The 16,590-nt window shown below is 38.4% G+C and overlaps 1 protein-coding gene across 6 annotated transcripts; it reads left to right on the plus strand.

Moving 5' to 3' along the window:
* MACIR (macrophage immunometabolism regulator) lies at positions 1–16,362 on the plus strand. 6 transcript variants are annotated; one of them, XM_050945986.1, is made up of 3 exons: positions 4–90; positions 12,480–12,595; positions 14,002–16,362. In XM_050945986.1, the coding sequence occupies exons 2-3, from the start codon at positions 12,584–12,586 to the stop codon at positions 14,644–14,646; spliced, it is 657 nt and encodes a 218-aa protein (XP_050801943.1). In that variant the 5' UTR covers positions 4–90; positions 12,480–12,583; the 3' UTR covers positions 14,647–16,362. The 6 variants fall into 6 exon arrangements, with proteins under 6 accessions (XP_050801944.1, XP_050801943.1, XP_050801945.1 ...); XM_050945988.1 differs by having other exon boundaries at positions 12,480–12,571; XM_050945989.1 differs by lacking the exon at positions 12,480–12,595 and adding an exon at positions 6,681–6,757 and having other exon boundaries at positions 18–90.
* Positions 16,363–16,590: the final 228 nt, after the last annotated feature.

Raw genomic sequence — 16,590 nt, forward strand, 5'->3', positions numbered from 1 at the left:
GACTCCGCGGCGTCTCTGTGTCTCTTGCGCGCGGTCGCTGCCTCCTTCTCCAGTGCCGCTGCCAGCCGGGCTCCGGCGCCCTGGACCCAGGTAGGAGCGAGGGGGTGGCGCGCTGCGGCCGATCCTGCTCGCTGACACCCTGGCAAGGCCGCAGCCGGGCCGGCCGGTGCAGGGAGGGCGCCTCGCTCTCATTGCCGACCCCCAGTGCCAGCGGAGGAGGGGTGAGCTGGAGAACCGGCCGCATAGGCGGCATCGCCCTGCCTGGCTGCGCGCAGCATGTTGGTGCGCTGCGGCCGCGGGGAGCGGGTGCCGCCTGCGCGCTGGGCGTGAGCTGCGCGGCGCAGGGAGGTGGGTAGCTCCGCTGCCCCTGGTGTGCGGAGCGGGGGTTGCGCAGTGCCTGGGCCCTGTAGCGTGCGGGGGTAGGGCTGTCGCTTCTGCCTGTCTGGCACGACATTGGCACTGAGTCGGGGGCACGTGTTGCAGCTGGTGGATGGGATACAATGCGTGTGCGTGGGGTGCTGTGCCCTCCCGGCTCGTTAGAGTGCCTCGCCGTGCCATAGCTGCAGGGTGCGTGATGATAGGGTTCCCCGAACAGCATTGGATGGAGGATATGTTGTGCTGTGGTCAGAGTCACTGTGGTACGTAAGCAGTGTTGTAGTGTGTAGTTGTGAAATAGGGTGTGTGCATGCATAGCAATGTACTGTACAGTGTTGTATTGTGTGTGGGGGGGTATGCAGTGTCCTGTAGTACAGCTGTTGTACCATGTGTGTGCATTGTAGAACATCAATGCCATGTACTGTGTGGTGCGCAAGAGAAGATGTACAGTGTCTGGCATGTATGTACATGTGCAGTGATACAAAACAAAGATTGTAGAGTATCTGTGACATGGTGGCAGGGTATCAGGCCCCTATAGTTAAATAACCCCAATACAACAAACTCCAAACTTCATATGTGTATGTGGGTGTATATGTGTGTGTGTGTGTATGTGTGTATTAGTTGGCTCTTTCTGCTCAAGATTAAAAGTATTAAGCTAACTAATACTGTACCTTTATTCTTCTTAACCTAATTTAGCTTCAGTAAGAAAAGTCAGTGAGGCTGTTAAATTTTACCAGCTACTCTAGTTCTCTGAAGCTGTCCAGCCATTCCTCAGATATGCTTCCATTATCCTTGAGCCATGGAATTAGGCTGGGCAGTAGAGGATGTGAGGTATTTGAAGTGAGATTATGCAGCGGCAGGATTGGAGAAGGGAGCCTAGTCTGCATGTGCAATGCATGAGTAGTTGGTGCTACCCCTGCATCCTGGGCAGCTGCACTTTGGGTGGGCTGGGAGCCCTTGTTGCTTCTGCAAATATAGAGCTGACTCCACTTTTAGCTCAGAGCTCCTTATCCCTCTTCTTTCATACAGTACTGCTTCTCCCCAAATCCCCCCACCTGTCTTGTGGATCGCGTGAGGGACGACGTGGAGCTGGAGATGAACTCCTTTATGGCATGTTCTGTGTCAAAGTGGAATTTCTCTCTAGGCCTGCTTTGCCTCTTTCCCTCCCCTTCCCCCCTCTCCCCCCATTACCACTATTTCCGTCACATAGGGGTCAGCTCCTCCCAGGTAATTTATAAAAACTTTGAAAAGATGCATTGGGACTTTGGGACGGGGCTGGGAGTGGATGGGCATGGCAGAGCAGTGGGGCTTTTAAGATTAGAGATTGTTTAGGAGAGAAATGATCTATTTAACATAAATATCTATGCTTACCCATCTTCAGAAACCTGGGAAATGTACATATTAAAAACTTTAACTTAATGAAGGTTGCTGAAGTGTATTTCCTATCAATGCAATCACTAAAACCCTAAGAAATCATCCATAAATTTAGCACCCGCCTTGGCTCATTGATCTCACCATCCATGTCTTTTAATGCCCAGATTAAAACAGACTCTGCAGCTCCACAACAAGTTCCTTTTCATTTTCCACATATAACCAATGATAGTGCTCATCATTCACTTCTTCAAAGTTGCACTGAGATGTAGAACCTGAACTCCAACCTCAGACCATTCAGTCTAGAAGTAGTAAAGTTCACCATTATCCATATTTCTATAGGTAACTTTGCCTTAAAATAGTTGTTTAGGATTTATATTCTGCATTTAACTTTCAGTTAACAAAAATTTTGAATGGAGATATATAGTGCACCTTGTATAGCATCTATATGGCACACCTCTAGTGTGTTTATGCAACGCCCACACCCACACACACCACAGTATTTACATAATCAAATATATTAGCTGACAAGCTGTTTCTGGTTTGACAGAGTGGTGTATCTCTCAGGCCTGCTCTGCTCCCTCTCCTTCAGGAATATTTATATTGTAGTAGTGGCCAAAGGCCTCAGTCAGGGTATGGTGCTCATTGTTACAGGTGCTCAACAAATATGTAGGAAAACAGTGTTCCTCTTGATAAGAGCTTATTATATACCTTTTAGTTTCTGTTATTTATAGTCTAAACTCATACTCTTCTTCTGTGTAGATATGTTTACATACCATTGCATCTGTTTAATATATAGAGATGTGTTTTTTGCATGTGACGTGTATTACTATATGTTTGAGATTACATGCATAACCTCACCTTGAGCAGGCACTCACATAGTTAGGTGTATATATTTAAATAGCTGCATATAGTAGCTAATTGAGAGTAGAGAACTGCAGTTATACAGATATGATTAGGAAACATTTGGTTAGTAATTGCAGAGGGATGTGCAATTGCAGAGGGGAGGCTGGTTGATGTGCTGTAATGATGACCTTCTACCTCTGTCTCTGATTGAATGTCTTCTATTCTGCCATCGGTTGAACACACTGGGGCTCCGTATGATGAGTGAGAGACTAATAATTTACCCCGGAAGGGGAGTATAAGTTACTGACAGGAGAGCTGAGAATCAGACTCTCAGACACACAAGTTGTTTTCACCATGATGAAAAAGACACCCTCTTTTTTTCATCTGGGGAAGTGTATGTAAATCAGGGTCCCCATCCCTAATGGGATTTCTCTCCTTTTTCAGTGTCATGTGCAGTGCTTCTCTCAGTGTATTTTAAAGCATGTACTCTGCCCACTTAGCTGCTTAGCTGTTTTGCTGGATTATAGTTTGGTCTGTTTGTGTTTTTGCTAGACTAGAAGGGGTTATGAGGTTAACAAGCACAGAGGGTGGTACTTTTCAGTCATTTTGAGATGGAGAAAGGATATTAGACAGCAGTTATTTGATTACTGAAATTAAATTTTTGCATAGCACTACTGGCATTGTGGCATGGCTCTTATCTTTTCTTCTTTGAGCTGCCATATGCTGCTTACTTGGCCACCAGGCTTAAACAATCAGACACAGACACTTGCTTTTACAATAAAGATGGATGGATGGACTGATTGCTAATACTCAGTTCAGTTGTCTGGTGACGTTAACAGTAAATTTGAAGCAAGTCTGGTGTATAAACAAGTGCAATTTGGCTTTTAATAGCCTTTTATCTTGAACTCACATTACACTTGCTTAAATGAGTAAAGAACATTTATAGCTTTCAGCATTTGGAAGCATATGGGAATGTGTTTGAAAAGAAGCAAAATTAAAAGCATGATGTACCCACAGATTATGGGTCATTTGAGGCAGAAATCTCTTTGAAATTGGAATAGGGTAATTGACCGGGATACTCACTGTACTAACAAAACATTGGGACCTTTGTGTTTCACCTTACATTCCCACCATAGGTTTTGAGGAATTATTTCATTGCCTAAAAGTTGCCTTTTTATCTGGAATGCTTCCTGTCACAAGGTAAATTACCATTAATTTAACCCTAGCAATAATTTTGAATTACACGACACAGGGTCTTAGATATAAATTTCCATTCTGAATTGCAATAAATAATAATTTTTTCTTTTGAGTGTCCATCCCCTGACATAGTGGTTGAGCTCAGGATAGTATTATTTACGAAATGACACATTCAAAAACCTGAATATCTGTATTTCCAGGTACGCTAGCATACACCGTAATAACAAACATGCATCCATTGTTCTGCTACATAAGTGAAATTATGTAGGTCAAACTAACCAAGTAGTAGAAGAGGCTGTATTTAAGGAAAGTTGTATTATCTTAAGACGTCATGAAAAAATATTTGTAGGATTTAATGAATTTTGTGATATTTAAAAATACTTTTTCATTATTTTTCTGCTTCTAAGTTTTTTTTTTAACCAGGCAATTGAAGTCTTAATTGCAGGAAGTTTGGGTATATCAAGTGTTCCAAAATTAAAAATGTGAAAACAGACTTTAGAAGTTAGTCTAGTTCTTTTTGAACAATAAACATGTTTGAAAGCAAAACATTCACGGTCTTATTCTTAAAGTGAAACTGACTGTAGTCAAAAGGAAACCTACTTTATTCATTTGCATCGTCATTTGCATGCAGGAAGTAAACAGAGTGCATAAATAATTACAGGAGAAGTGGATCTTTTAAAATTTTTCATTTTTAATAAATCTGAGTTATTAGCAATGTAGGGAAATAAATTTGTTTACAACATATGGGGTTTTTTATTTGTCACAATCAGGGTTCCCCCTCATTCAGTAAGAACCATTTATAACTGTAACAAACAGGAATGTCCTTGTGAGGGTTGGAAACATTGTTTTATTAACAAATGCAGAGAGAGATTTTTTTTTGAACTGTTTACAGACGGTTAAATTCAGCAAGAAGGTTGTAATACCATTTAAAGGAATTTGCAGATCTTCAGGAAAAGTTAAATTTGTCAGACACATTATTTGTGAATATCCTGTAGTAATGCATGAAAATATTACGAGAATATTGAATTTTCTTAAATTGTAGCCCAATGGGTCATTAAAAGTTACACAGCCTTCTCTTCGGCCTTTCTCTTTTTACTGTTTTCAGTGTCTACTCATGCAAAGTTTACTCCTTTAGCCTACTCATACAAAATGCATTTGTCCAAAACTACTTTTGAAGTCCATGCCTTTTTGTCCATATAAGGTATACACTCAGTCATGCCAGTCTAGTCCACTGGCTGTCACATCTACAGAATGAGCTGGTTGTCACATGTGCCAATTCTGATTCCTCAGTAATTTATTAGTGATTCTCATCACATTTATGGCATACTTCTCTGGGCCATCTCTGTCTTCTACTTAGAGCATCTTGTTACATTTTGTCCTTGAAGAATGGGCAGGCTGTTAGCTAGCAGTAAGTGGTTTGGTTTGATTTTGTCTTTTTGTAGGAGCCTGTTGTTGCAGTTTGCTTTGAATGTCTTGGGTGTCCCCTCTGCCAAGTAGTCTATCTTTCCTAGTGTTTGTCTGAATCACATTGTAACTGATGCTCCAATCATTCAGGGCAATTTTTTCCTTCATTTCCTTAAAGGGTTTTGCTACTTCACCAGTGACTGCAACTTGTCTTGTCTTTTGAGAGCTGCCATTCTTCCTTGTCAGGTTGATTATAGTACTTCACAGCTTTTGATAAAATTGTTGCACTTGAATAATAAGTTCAGTTTGACTTCAGTTACATCTTTTGATTCTCAGCCAATCATCTGGGACTTCACTCTCAGGTGGCTTCTGTTTTTCTTCTTCAGATTTTTCCCATCCTTGGTAGTCACCAGGGTCATGTCATGCTGTCTTATGTTTACTTCTAGTCCCTTATGCCTCTTCTTGCGGAGCTATCTATGTTATATTTTATTTCTTTCCAATCTGAATATTTTTTCTCTCATAAAGTAACATTTCAGTTTTTCTTCTAAGCTGTTTGCTTTGTCTATATATTTCTGTGTGTTTCGAACAATTTGTGCAATTGATGGGTATTTTTATCTCTGAAGTTTTCTCTCTAGTTTCATAGTCCTGTGATATCTCCCCACCTCCCAAAACACAGGGTCTTCCTGCTTAGGAAAGAGATGTCTGACTGTTGGATACCTCATGTCAATTCTTTGGAGTCTGTTTTCTCACAGATGGGAATCTTATACCAGTAGCCTTTCTGATGCTGAAAGAGTTATGGGCATTTACCTTTTGATAAGATAATATAAACTTTGTGTATTTCCTCCCACCTTTACCACCTGGGATATTTTAATTTCTGGGTAGGTCATTTTTCTTGAAAAGGATCTTGAAATGTTAAGCTTGCTGTGAACTGCGACACAGGATGTTTTTCCAGACTCTGTGTACTGATAGAGAGAAGAATTCCTAATGGCAGTACTGATTTATGAATCTTATGGATAATGTTATAAAATGAATGAATAAAGTACTGGCATCTTAATGTCCTCTTTTTTTTTTGGTCATCCTGTGCTGTTTTTAATATTGACTCAGCACCTCTGAATACTGTTTTCAGCTTCTGAGTCAAAAGTACAAAAAAATAGCCTATTGCAACTGAGTTACATACTATGAATTTTTTTACTCTGCATTTCACCACCATCTTACCCTAAAACAAAATATAATTTGAAACTGAGTTATAGTACCTCTTATTCTGAATGTGAGCACATATTTGAAGCTTAATTTGGCTGGGCACTCTACCCAAGCTGGTTACCGATTTGCATGGATAGAGTATTCAGCACTATAATTTGTGGCATTAAGTTAATAATTATTAGTCTTCATCATCTCAAGTGCATTCAGAAATACAGTTCCTCAATTAGTTGTATTTGTGTGGTTTCAATTATATCTGTTTTTGAGAAATGTTTATATTTGGTCTGTAGGATGTGGAACCAAGCAGGAAAATTAATGTGCCTGCTTCTTCTCAAGGTCTTCTGGAAGGTGTACAGTGACATCTCATGTGGGTTTATTTTGGGTGAACTTTATTTCTTTCGTCTATGTGGTTCAGCTTTGCCTTGTGTGTACTATAGGATACTTATTGAGCTTTATAATGGTAATAATCCTTTCAGACAGAAATAAACAATTGTTATACAAGTATATAATTCAATCAGGGGATTTAGTGACATGAAAACAAGCTGGAATTTCCACATCATACCTATTGTGTGTGCAATATATATAGAGTCACTATCATACATATACAAAATATTACACATATATAAATTTGCCTTAGAGATTATAAAGTACATAATCTGCATTTTATTTTTCTCATTTAACAGATATGTAAGACAGCTATTTTCTTGACACAAGATTATAGTATTTTGCAGAGAGTGTCAACATACAGAATCTGTTTGGGCTACTTTGACCTTCTGTTGTCACAGCCATGTTTGTTAAACATACCAAAGTGACTTTGCAACATTCTTTTGTGAAGTTCAGGAGAAGTAAAGTTCATGTGATGTGTATATAATTTTTATATAAAGCACTTAAAGTATTAAAATAAATGAGCAAAGAATGAAATCTCCCTTCTGTGACCATACTTTTTACAGTATATTTACACATATCAATTCCTTTTTTCAGGGTGTTTTTAAAAACACGAATACCAAAGTGAAGTGGTAGGTTCAAGGACTGTAAAATTGTTACTGCTGTTTTTCTCTTTAATTTCTTTATCTGATGCAGCTGACCCCTTGGCCTGAATCTCTTTTCGGACAAATTGGCTGCAGGGACTTCAGCCAAATTGAAGAGATTTCTGAACACAGTGGCTTAGCTTTTTGTACTGATTTGGTGTATACTGACTACAGTACCTTCTGTGCATCACCCCACTTCATCTGTGTCTTTGGTTCTGTTTAAAGAACTGCATGAGTCAGATATCGTCTTGGTCCTATATGAGTACTAATAGACAGCTGCCAAATAAGTCTCCAGAAAGGAAGACGTGTAAAGGCTATTTTATTTGCTTTTATTATTATTTTTGGAAAGCAGATAAATATGCTGAGTCTGAGTGTGTGATTATAAGGACTTGTTTGAGGGTTGGAGCACAGAAATCTAACATTTGTTACAAAAAAACCAAAACAAACCCCAAACAAAAACAGAACGGAGAAACTTAATTTAACAAGGTTTGCTGAGCTGATTGTTGCTCTCAGTTCTCCAAAATGAACCATTATCTCAGCAGAGGTGGCACTTCTCAACCAGTCAACAATATGAGACCATTTTACACAATCATCTGTGTACTTTTAGTTTTGATCCTGAACCATCCATATCTCTCTCGCGCACACACACACGAGGGGGAGAGAAGGGGCACAAAGACAAACTGTACACATAACAAAGTAAATGATTTTTAATAATCATTTAAAATTACGATAGCAATTAGAGCAAGTGACTAGGGGGCAGACCTGGCTCTATTCCTGACTGGATTGATTGTTGACTTACAGGATAACTTGATCTGTCATTAATCTGTGTGCTTCATTTTCTCTGTAAATTATTGCTATTTTACCACCTTTGTAAAGTGTTTTGAAATCATCAGATGAAAGGTGCTATAGATGCAAAGGACTGTTATTTTCTCCACAGCCTATCCCAAGCATTAGCCTTATCACAGTACTTTAAAACAAACAACAGTAATTTCACCAACATCAGTTGTCTCACTAAATATCAGATTACAGATTTCACAAACAATCCACCTGTATGACTGCAACTAATTTGACTGCTGTAATTCCAGTCTCTCCAATCTAAGGCCTGATGTAGTCACATTTTTATATCAGTTTTATCTGATTAGAACAGACATAATTTAAATAAGCACAAATGTTGATAGTCTGTTTACAGAAATAAGCTGTATCACAGTAAGCACCTTTAGACTGTATAACTGCCTCCCTATGAGGGCTTGTGCTGATTTCTAAACAGATATTAAAATGGTACAAATGCTGTGTGTAGACAAGCCTTAAGAACCATGTCTTTCCCATATTCCTGTGAGAAAAGAACACTTTGCAGCATGCCTATAAGATAACTAAATCCAGGACTTAGTATAAACCAAGCTGATTATTTATTGGTAATTGGCTGTCATGGGAAGATAACTGTCTTGCAAGTGAAAAACAAATACCCATGAACTGTTCCTGAAGCATCCTGATATTTGAGTGGCTTTGTAAAGAAGTAGAGGACACATAAATAACATTATCTGTTTGGTTCATTGATACAGACTGTTTTTGTCTGCTTTAGAGGAATGCACAATGCGTTCAAAAAACCTGTGCATAAAGTAGAAGTTGGGTCCACATCAAGTTTAAAACTGTTGGGGGTGTCCTTCTTAATTGTTGTGTTTTTTTTTATATTTGTGATGCCTAGTTTCAGTTAAGTGGTGGTTAAATTGATTTTACATCTTTATAAACCACAAATAAATTGTTTTAATTAAATAAATGACTTGCAGATGGAGAGAATTTAAGTATTGGTTAGCATAACCCACTTACCTTTTAGGTATGTATTCCATAATCCTTTACTATGTCTGAAGAAACGACTTAGATCAGCAGTCCAATCTTGTTCAATTCTGCAGCAAAGTCTTAATTCTGAACACTTGAGTTGGAATTGCTTCCATAACAGTGTATTTTGATGTGTCAGACTTCACTCAGGACCCAGGCTCTAAAGAGAAGTCATCTTCAGTATCAAAATGCAAACAGAAAACACTGACTGGGCACATTTCTTCAACCTTTTTCTTTGCTTCAGTGTAAAAGTTCAACTTTAAAGAATAGCGAGGAGGATTAGGCAAACTGATTTATGATTCCATCCCGCAAGTTGTTGATAACTTCCTGCAAGGTGCTATGTATGCTTAGCCATCTGTGAACTTATTGAGAATTGAGGGTAATCAGGACCTACTTCCACTGTCACCACCTTCACACTAGTCAATACTGGTAAAGATTAGAATTATCTAACTAGTAAACTCTTAAGGAACCACCTAGTGGCAGATAGCCCCCCACACTTCCTGGATTCATCTGGCTTGAAAAACTTTTAAGGAAACCTTGCTTTATATTTGCCAGACTTCTTTTGCACTATCTAGATTCTGGGTACTTGTGATTCCCTGTCACCACAGAATCTGAGCACCTCAGAAACATTAATAATTTGCTCCTCATACCATTCCTTCTGAGATAGGAAAGTATATTCTTATTTTTTTTAACAGGTGGGGAAAATAAGCCACAATGAAACTAAATGGCCTCCCAAAGTATCACATGAACTCTATGTCAGAGCTGAACACACATCTGAGTTTCAGTGCTGGTCCTTAACAACAGGATCCTTTCTTTCAGTAATTAACATTTCCCTCCCCGTGAAGCTTCTAATATTCATCTAGTCCTAGTTGTTCCCTTTAAACATACCTACTTGGGTTTTTCAGATACTACTCATCCCTTTCAAATGTTTCCCAGTTCCTCTGCTATCTGGTTTTTAGAGCTTTTCAGTGCAACATCATACAGACACAGTACAAATTGTGTTGCATTTTGAAACTTCAGTGCTAGACTTGGAACACTGATGGTTTTGGGGATGTTCTTGTCTGCACACTGTAAGATGCCACTTTTGGCCCTCAGGAGACTTTATTGTTCCTATAAAGACCATCCTGGTCTCTTTTCCCCAATTAAACTCTCTATGGGATGCTGCTTTTCTTCTTCCTTTTTTTGTAGCAGGGGACACCGTGTTTTGAACTGAAGTGAATTAAACTTAATAGTGAAAGAGCACTTGATATAATAAAACCTTTTGGTTTTTGTTCTTTCTGATTTCCAGTCTTCAGGGTTTAAGCGTAAAGTACAATGCCTGTCTTTTAGTTTTATTTTAGATAAATAATTTACATCTTTTTTAGAGAAGATGTAAAGACACCCATACAAAAAGTAATTTTTGGTGGTTTTAATCATTTATGTGGATATGAAATAATGCAGAAAAGTTAGGAATTAACTCCTTTAGTATTTTTTAACCTTTTTTTGATACTTGTGCAGTATCTTTTAAGAAAACTGCTGAATCTTTCTAAAAGATATTATCAAAAATATTTCTAAGTATAGCTTTGCTTTATGGTGGGGGAGGATAGAACATCAAAGTTAAAGATCTGGCACTGCTAGATGTTGAAGTTATCTGGCTGGAGGCCCAGGATAGCTCAAAAGTTTTGGTTCAAGCTTTCCCATATTGCTCCTCCAATAACCTTGGTCTTGATGTTATAGAAATTACCATTTAACATGAAGAACTGCAAGGCATGAATACCTCTGACTGTAATAGCTCAGCATTCTTTACTGTCTGTATTGGTGCCTAGATAGGGAGGTAAAGATGCATGTGATAGGAAATGCCAGTTACTTCCATTATTAATTGGATTGACTCCATAATTAAATTACATACTTAAGCTTAAACTGGGGCATCAATTTCTATTCTTATTTTGTGTAGGTGGCCTTTCAGATTGAAATTTCAATGTTTGTTTTTATGCCCTTTGAATCTTCTGTGTTGAGGTTGCTAGATTTTTGCATAATATCCTTTTAATAGGAAATGTTTAAAGTTGGGTTTTTGGCTGAAATTTATCATGGTTTTCATGTTACATTGTCATCGTATCTTTAAAACAAGAGTTTAAGTCTACACAAAATTGGCAGAGCTTAATCTTGAGTAAGTCCAGTACTATCGGTTGTTGATGAAAAGAAAGTATTTAGGTTTAAAGGAATTTTTTTATTCATTTTCTCTTCATAACTGAAAGTTTATTTGTCAAAGGCTGGTGAGTAAAATCTCCTCCCAAGAAACTTATAAAGAAATTGTTTCAAAATGGCTGCCATGTCCCATTGTTGTTAACATAGGACCCAGGCCACAGGCTGGCTTCAGGCTAAAATAGCCTCTAATTCTTTATAGTTTGGGCAGGAGGAAGCTTTGGCTTCCCCTAGCAAAGATGGCCAATGCCTTCCATCGATCCCAATGGCAATTAACCAGCTGCCTTTACGGAAGGAGGAGACATAGGGAGGCATTGTGAGAACAGTTATGTTTGGGAGGTAAAATCCAAGAACAGGGAGGGAAACTGGAGGAGTGTTTATGTCCAGGGGAATGTAGAGGAGAATCTGAGGGGCAGGAGACAGATGTGGGCACATGAGGAAGAATGAGGGGGAAGGGAGGACAAATATGGGAGAGGGGCGCATGAATGGAACAGAAGACTGAGATAGTCACTGTTGTGATCGGGAAGGGAATGTGGAAGGCTATAATGTCAGCTTTACCAACCAGTAGAGGGTAAATAGTGCTCCCTCCAAGCAAACATGAGATAGTCTTACATTTTGCATTTAAGGTTGAATTTTGAATCTGAGATATTGTGCACAAATTGTGGATAAGGAAGCTCCTGGTTACGTTTTCCTCTGCCTTCTGATATGTGAACAATAATTTTTCTCTTAATTGTGTTATTTTTTAAGTCAGTCTCATGATGTTTTGGAATCTGATTCCAGATGTATGCATGGTTGCTTGTCATTACTGCATCTGTCACCCTCCTTCATTTCTCCCACTGCAATTTCTGATTCTCTGTTCATCCCCAATCTCCTCAGCCGCAGAATCGAGACCAGTAGCAAACTTCCCATGGAGTATGATAAAATAGTTCCGCAAGTGGCAAACTGTGGGAAGTTTGACAGATCCAGAGGCTGTTCAGTAATGGAGATCAGAATTATGCTTCTCTGGGGAGCTTGCCTGCCTGTTTCCCTTTCTCTTTCATGTCCTAGGACCTGGAAAGCTACAGAGGGAGGCTCCTTTTTGGTGGACCATTGGAAGTTTATTGGCCTGAGAGAGCCATCTGTTATCATTCCAAGTTTGGGTGAGCCTGGAAATGAAGAAAGAAGTATGGGTTTGCATGTTGATGTTACAGTCAATGTTTAACCATTTAAAAAGAAATTAAATAAAAAAACTTTTTGAAACTGTTAGAATTGCTAACACAACCACAAAAGCAAGGATGTGAAAATTTAGTTGCCCACCAGTGTATAACATCTACTCCTCCACCCACAGGCATACACATTTCCACTACTGCTATTGTACACCACAGCCGTAATGGTTTGCTCTAAGGATTCCAGCTTTCCAGCACCCACTTTACTGTGCTGTTGCCTCCAAATACATTATACTACTACTCCAAATACCCACAAGTAATACTGTTGAGAGTGGGTTAAGTGATGAAGAGGATGTGGAGAAAGGGAAAATTGAAGGGCAAACTCATGTTTAAAAGGGGTATATTTTAAAAATGGTGAACAAAACTAGAACGCTGGTACTACCTGGGTCTTACTGGAGGAGTTTCTCGTAAGTGTGTGCTTCCTGTGGCTGGAATGGAATGTGAAACTTAACTTTACATTTGTGGTATTCTGGGAAGTGCAGTTCAATAGCAGTTTATTGCTGTTATATATGTTTGTGATGTGGTAATTAAAATATATGCTGGTGGTTTTACCTGGATAATTGCATCACATGTGAGTAAGTTGGGAGTTCGTTCTTTGGCGTGGAGAAAGTTGTTAAATCTTTTGAGTGGGGGCTTGGCTCAACCTATAAAAAGGGCTAATCTAAGCAACCTGGAGGCCTCTCTCACTGGGGCCTAAAACACAACTGTTTCATTTCTTCAAATGTAGAGAGAGGAGGAGACCATGACTTCACAGGTGTATTCAGACTTGGCTAATAAGTCTAGTCTTTGGGCAAGTAGCTTTTGGGTAAATTTTTCAAGCATTTACTAGGATTACACACCAGTATTTTCCTGTTGTGGTTGAACATATCTTGAAATTACCTTATATGCAATAATGGGTTGTTGTGAAGATGGCCTTAGAGGAAAGGGAGTCTAACACTTTTAGAACAAAGAGATTAAAAGATTTCAGGTGTAGGAAGTGGAAAGAGTATTCAGATTGTGCTTTGTCCAGTTAAAAATAGCACCATACAAATAGAACTATCTGTACTTGATTAGACTGAATGCTGTGGACTGAATGCTGTGTTCACAGAAAAGCAACACAAGTTTTTGTATTGAAACTGAACATTTTTGTGGCATTCTTAGTTAAAACTGGCTAAGTAATTCAGAAAGACACAAATGAAGAGCATTTGATTCCTTGTTGTAAGACACTTTCTAGAATGAGATATAAGACTGGAGAGAGAGGTACTGCCTACATTTTCTGACCCAAGTAAATTTAGGAGCATTACGCTTTCTGAGATAATCTTGCTCATCTGAAGGCTTCATAAGTGTTTTTTGTATTTCTAATTCAGCTCTGTTTTTATTTTTAGGAGAGTAGAGTTGTATTTAAAATGGAAGTTGACATAAATGGAGAGACCAGAACTACCATAGCTACGCTTCCCTTACCTATTGCAGAGGTGAGTTCCACAGGCAAAGTGGAAGCAGAGAAACCTCGATGCTCCAGCACCCCATGCTCACCGATGCGACGGACTGTTTCAGGTTATCAGATCCTTCACATGGATTCTAACTACTTGGTTGGCTTCACAACTGGTGAGGAGCTCTTGAAATTAGCCCAAAAGTGTACAGGAAGTGAGGAAAATAAAGTGGAAGCTGTGCCCACCGTACGCTCCAAACAACTTGATTCAGGACTTACACGTTCCTCACGGTTGTACAAAGCTAGAAGTAGATACTACCAGCCATATGAGATCCCAGCTGTAAATGGAAGGAGGAGAAGACGGATGCCCAGCTCAGGGGATAAATGCACTAAGGCTTTACCATATGAACCCTACAAGGCACTTCATGGTCCTCTGCCTCTTTGTCTCCTCAAAGGTAAGAGGGCTCACTCTAAATCCCTGGACTACCTCAATTTAGACAAAATGAACATCAAGGAACCTGCTGACACAGAAGTGCTACAGTACCAGCTCCAGCATCTTACCCTAAGAGGGGACCGTATGTTTGCTAGAAACAACACATGAATTACCATGTGGAAATTAAAGCCAACTCCTGGTAATTTCTTCATTGCTGCAAAATCCACTGTTGGACTGTGTACATGACTGTCCACATTGTAGGTGGTTGTATCAGCTAAGTGTTATCAGAACGTTATTTACTGAATACAGTTTTGAAAACTCAAAATGTCACAAATATTTGGAGGGAAACTGAAGAAAATCTGACTGCAATTGGTGGACATTTCTTTGGGACGCTTTTTAACAAAGAAAAGGCTTTTGTACAGATATCTAGTATTTACAGTGATTTGACACTCAGAAATTGGTGATGGTGTCTACTTAGTTGTTGCTAATTTGGCTTGCTATTGGAAGTTGCTGTTGAATAAGCATCAAGTTCTTTTGTCATTTTCTGTACTTTACAATAAAATATATGTATGGTAATGGTTTGTTCTACAGAAAAGAATGTGAACCTGGCTGAATTGGACCACTTGTTATTTAAAACAATCTAGTTTAAACATTTTGAAACTGGATCTGCGCTATAAAAAAGTTTCACTGATGCAAATGAACAAAGGTTTATTTTTACTTAAAATTTATTTAACAGTTATTTTTTAGTTACACATGAGAATAGTTGCTTTTCTTTTTTGTTTTAAAAACTTTGGTTAAATAAGTATTTGGAATATTTAAAAAAACATTCTGGAAGTAAATATTTTCATTAAATTTTAAGATAATTTAGTGTAATACATTTTGGAAGTTTTACATTGTCTTGACATATAAAAAAGGACCCACTATAGATCCAATATATAGATTAGAATGTCTACATCAGAAAGTAGTATTGAATGAAATTTTTGATTTTTAAATTATTATTTATATTACATATATACTTATGGAAGATGTTAAACACAGCTTTAGCACTGCTCTAGAAATTCCAGTTATTTGCAGCACCAAACACTTTTTTTAAAATTAAAAATTCAGATGCCTGACTTTAGTTGGAAAGCGTAGAGTGCTTCTGTAGCAGCCTTGAAGTGCTGAATCTGGATGTAACAATTTTTATATCAAATACACTGGCTTAATTTGTTGCTTAAGAAATCATGTCCAACCATGACAGGAAATGCAGTTTTAACTGCTGCAAATTTAAATATATTTGGAAAATATATAGCTTGCCTTTGTAAAAGTACTATTTTTCATTCTTTGTCTTTTTGTAAAGGTGCAAGTTATTACTGAGGCAGTGTGCAACAGTGCTTGGTTTTGCTCAGTAAATTATTTAGAAGTTAAAGATTTAAATAAGCACCATGTCTGTGAAGTAGAAATAATTTTTAATTGGTCAGTCATCCCTGGCACAATTCTGATTTTTTTCGGAAAGAATGGAAAGCACTAGTGCAGAGTGTGTGTTGTGGAAAAACAAGATTTCTTTTCTTTCTTTCACTTACTCCACGGTTGTATTTGACTGCAGTAAAGAGCCTGTGGATAGTTTGCATTCTACTGGTTTGATTGATTTTTTTATTTTAAAAGGTATATTAGGAATCTTTACAGCTGATGTATATTTTAAAGTAAACTGCACCTCTGTAAACTTATTGTATTGAAGAATGATCTCTAAACTATTCCTATATAGACTTTAGTTTCGCAAACAGAATACTGTCAGATGCCAAAGAGAGTTGGGTTTTATGTTTTAATGATTAAACATCACTATTTATTGATTTTTACCCTATGAAACTGTATTTCTGGCTATGAAATAAAAGGATGATGTAAATATATGTTGTGTAGTTCTTTGATGTGCAGAAAATGGGAGGACACTGATGGATAAGTGTTTCAAAACCGTAAGTCCTGTATTAGCTTGGGACTGCATGAAGCATTTAGATTCCTGAGGACTGATTTTCAGAAAGTTGAATGTGCAATTGTAAGTATGCTTTTGTCCATGCTGTTGCTGCAGTTGTATGCTATGCATGCAGGCTGGCAGGGGATGTGCGTGGCCAAATGCCA

Source organism: Gopherus flavomarginatus, chromosome 3 (genome assembly GCF_025201925.1).
Source record: "Gopherus flavomarginatus isolate rGopFla2 chromosome 3, rGopFla2.mat.asm, whole genome shotgun sequence".
Lineage (NCBI taxonomy): Eukaryota > Metazoa > Chordata > Testudines > Testudinidae > Gopherus > Gopherus flavomarginatus.